General features: G+C 42.2%; 1 protein-coding gene across 2 annotated transcripts in view; it reads right to left on the bottom strand.

Annotated features, from left to right (window-relative positions):
- Positions 1-2,209, bottom strand: part of dscaml1 (Down syndrome cell adhesion molecule like 1) — a 106,529-nt gene extending 104,320 nt beyond the window's left edge. For both annotated transcript variants that reach the window (XM_030776930.1, XM_030776931.1), the window contains exon 1: positions 1,960-2,209. In XM_030776930.1, coding sequence (XP_030632790.1) covers positions 1,960-2,209 — 250 coding nt within the window. The remainder of the gene's footprint in view (positions 1-1,959) is intronic.
- Between the last annotated feature and the right edge of the window lie 633 nt (positions 2,210-2,842).

Raw genomic sequence — 2,842 nt, 5'->3', positions numbered from 1 at the left:
AAACTGTATTAGATTCCTTGAAAGTGGGGAATATGGAGGCGCGGCCCTGTCGGAAAAAATACGCAGTCCTAATGCATATGCATGTATGATAATTGTGTGCGTTTTACATCCTCTATCGAAAATATCATCAGTTTTTGATAGACTGACAAAACCTACTTAACATAAATCCATTGTTATTGTTTACAAAATACATTTAAATGCAATATGTAAAAATCTATAACATTAACAGCGTAAAAATAGCTGAATTATGAAGTATGTTTTCTTCCTCTCCATCTAGCCCATAACCCCTTTCAACGTACTTTACGCCCAAATGCACCCCCTCCTTCCACACACACACACACACACACACACAGAGCGAGAGAGAGAGAGAGAAAGAGAGAGGGGGGGAGAGAGAGAGAGAGAGAGAGAGAGAAAGAGAGAGAGAGAGTGAGAGGGAGAGAGAGAATGTGTGTGTCCGGTATATCTTATTCAATCTAGTCTTGAGACAAGCTGATATAATCGAAATTTGCATTGTAATCCTATTAAACAACAAAAGAGCTTGAAGATCACGCGCCACATAACTACAGGACTGAAGCTACTGTGATTTAGGGATTTTGTGACATATAATTAAAGCTGTTGTCAAGCAAAGGAAAAAAGGAGAAGACACCAGCACTTGACAACGCAGAGAAAGAACCGAGATCCTAGTGCAGATTATTCGAATAAGAGTAAGATAGCATCCATAATGATAATTTAAAAAAAATTAAAAATCTGTTCAAAGGAAAATGGGCCTTCGTCAACATTTTTTTCGTGAATAACAAAAAAGAAAGACGAGGTTTAAAAAAATGTGAACAAACATTGGATGCAAACATTTTAGGTGGGGGCTTTGGGGGGGGGGGGGCTAATGGTGGCAAAACAAAATTTCAAAATCCTCAGAATGATCCAACCGAACTTCACATTTAAAAAGAAATCTGAAACCCTCTAAAATACACCCTAGTTATCATTTTCTCTAAAACCTTCAGTTTCAAACTCCCATCGTTTTCGCTTCGAGATCATAATCGGTACAGTCATGTAGAGGATCTGTTGGCATAGAAAATGGTGGTCGACTAATTGCACCACCGCTAATTGGTAAAGGTCTGCATATGCTGACATTTGAAAAAAAAGATATGCACATTAACTGATGTAATTATTATCAAGCATATTTCATACAGACTGTATAAAGGATCATTTACTTTGTGAATCTGATAAAAAAAAAAGAAGAACAATACAAGTCTATGCACGGATTTGAACAGGCTAATCACACATAAACCACTCACGACTGGGTGTAGAAAATGACATTTCTCACAAACCCCCCCAGCAACACGCTGAAACAGTTAAGAAGACGGGGCACAGAGAAATTCACTCATAACTGATCAACTCTACTTTTCCAAAAGCGAAAACACCGACCAGAAGCCCAAACATTATGTGCAAGTTATGTTTACAGAACGTGCAGGCTACGAAATCTGTCTCTTTTTTCTCCCTCCCTCTCCTTGTTCTGCATATGCATAACTCGACGGTACATTCATAACGTCAATACAAATCCTGTTATCTCCCCCATCTTTGCTGTCGTGGACGAGCGCACGAGAACATTTGGACCTACCGCAGATTCTAAAGCCACCGTTCATCACTCTATCAACAAAACCACGAAACCAAATTTCAATGTCAAATCACTTCTTCACCTTTCTGGGTGGAGTTTTTCAGAATTTTGCCAAGAATGCAAAACTTAATTTTCACTACCTTGTAATAGAATAGCTCAGTAGCTATATGCATTCAAACCGCATTTTCATCCTAAAAACATAAGTTGAAATATATCATACTTCCATCTAAAGCCATACACTTGAGCGCAGTTATAACAAAAGTATTCACTTTCAACAATTACCGACTTAAACCACATCTTTTACGATTTTCTCAAAGATAAAAAGCACTTTAAAACATTTCACGTACCTTCTTGAAAAGAATACAGCAGGAGTACAGTTACCAGCCACATGCCATAAATAGCAGGTATATTTCTCAGGAATTTTTTGCAATCCCAACGAGTGCACGGTGCTGTGTTTGGCCAGGCGCGGCTCCGTGCAGGAGTGGTGACGATGCTCCCCGGTGATCTCTCCAGCCCTAGTCCCACACTCGCAAGCGCCGAGAAACGGGGAAGGTTCTGGTCCCGCCTCCCGTATCCTCCCCTCTGCAGGACCGTCATTCCAACGGCCCCTCCTCCGCTAGTCTAATGATGCGTCGCGATGGAGAGGTAGGGCACAGCTCCGCGCAGGGCGAGAGAGGGAGCGACAGAGAGAGGGGTGAGGACGAAGAAGCGAGTTTTGTTGAGGGGGTGGGGAGCTTAAAAGAAAACTGGACCTCGCGTGTGGAGTTGTTGTTATGGTGTGGATAACAGCGCACGTGGTTGGCGACAGCTGAAGTTCGTTGGTCATTCTTTGACAGTGAAGTTGATCTGTGCGCCTCACCTGGGAACTAGAATCTTACTTTTTACGCACAAAGGAGCTCGTACTTATGTTGCCCAGACATCGCCAACGTTGAAAAAATCCAGGGCATGTCTCGCTCCACGTTTTATTAACAAAGCAAGTACTTTCTTATTTACCAGGCTAGTGTGAAATATCATCGTTCGCGCAATTGCTGGGACAAAAATTAGACTCCAGCATATCCATCAACGACCAGACTGTCCACTTCGTCTTTCGTCCCTCTGTCTTTACATCCTTCTCTCTCCCCTCTTACAACTGACAGGAGCCAGAGGAGACTCAGTCCGTCCTTAGGGACTATGCGTGCAATATTCACCGTAACAGTCTCTTATCAACCGTGAGAGAGAGAGAGAGAGAGA

This window comes from Chanos chanos, chromosome 6, assembly GCF_902362185.1.
Source record: "Chanos chanos chromosome 6, fChaCha1.1, whole genome shotgun sequence".
Lineage (NCBI taxonomy): Eukaryota > Metazoa > Chordata > Actinopteri > Gonorynchiformes > Chanidae > Chanos > Chanos chanos.
The sequence above is the reverse complement of the archived record's forward strand: the minus strand, read 5'-3'. Positions and strand labels throughout refer to the sequence as shown.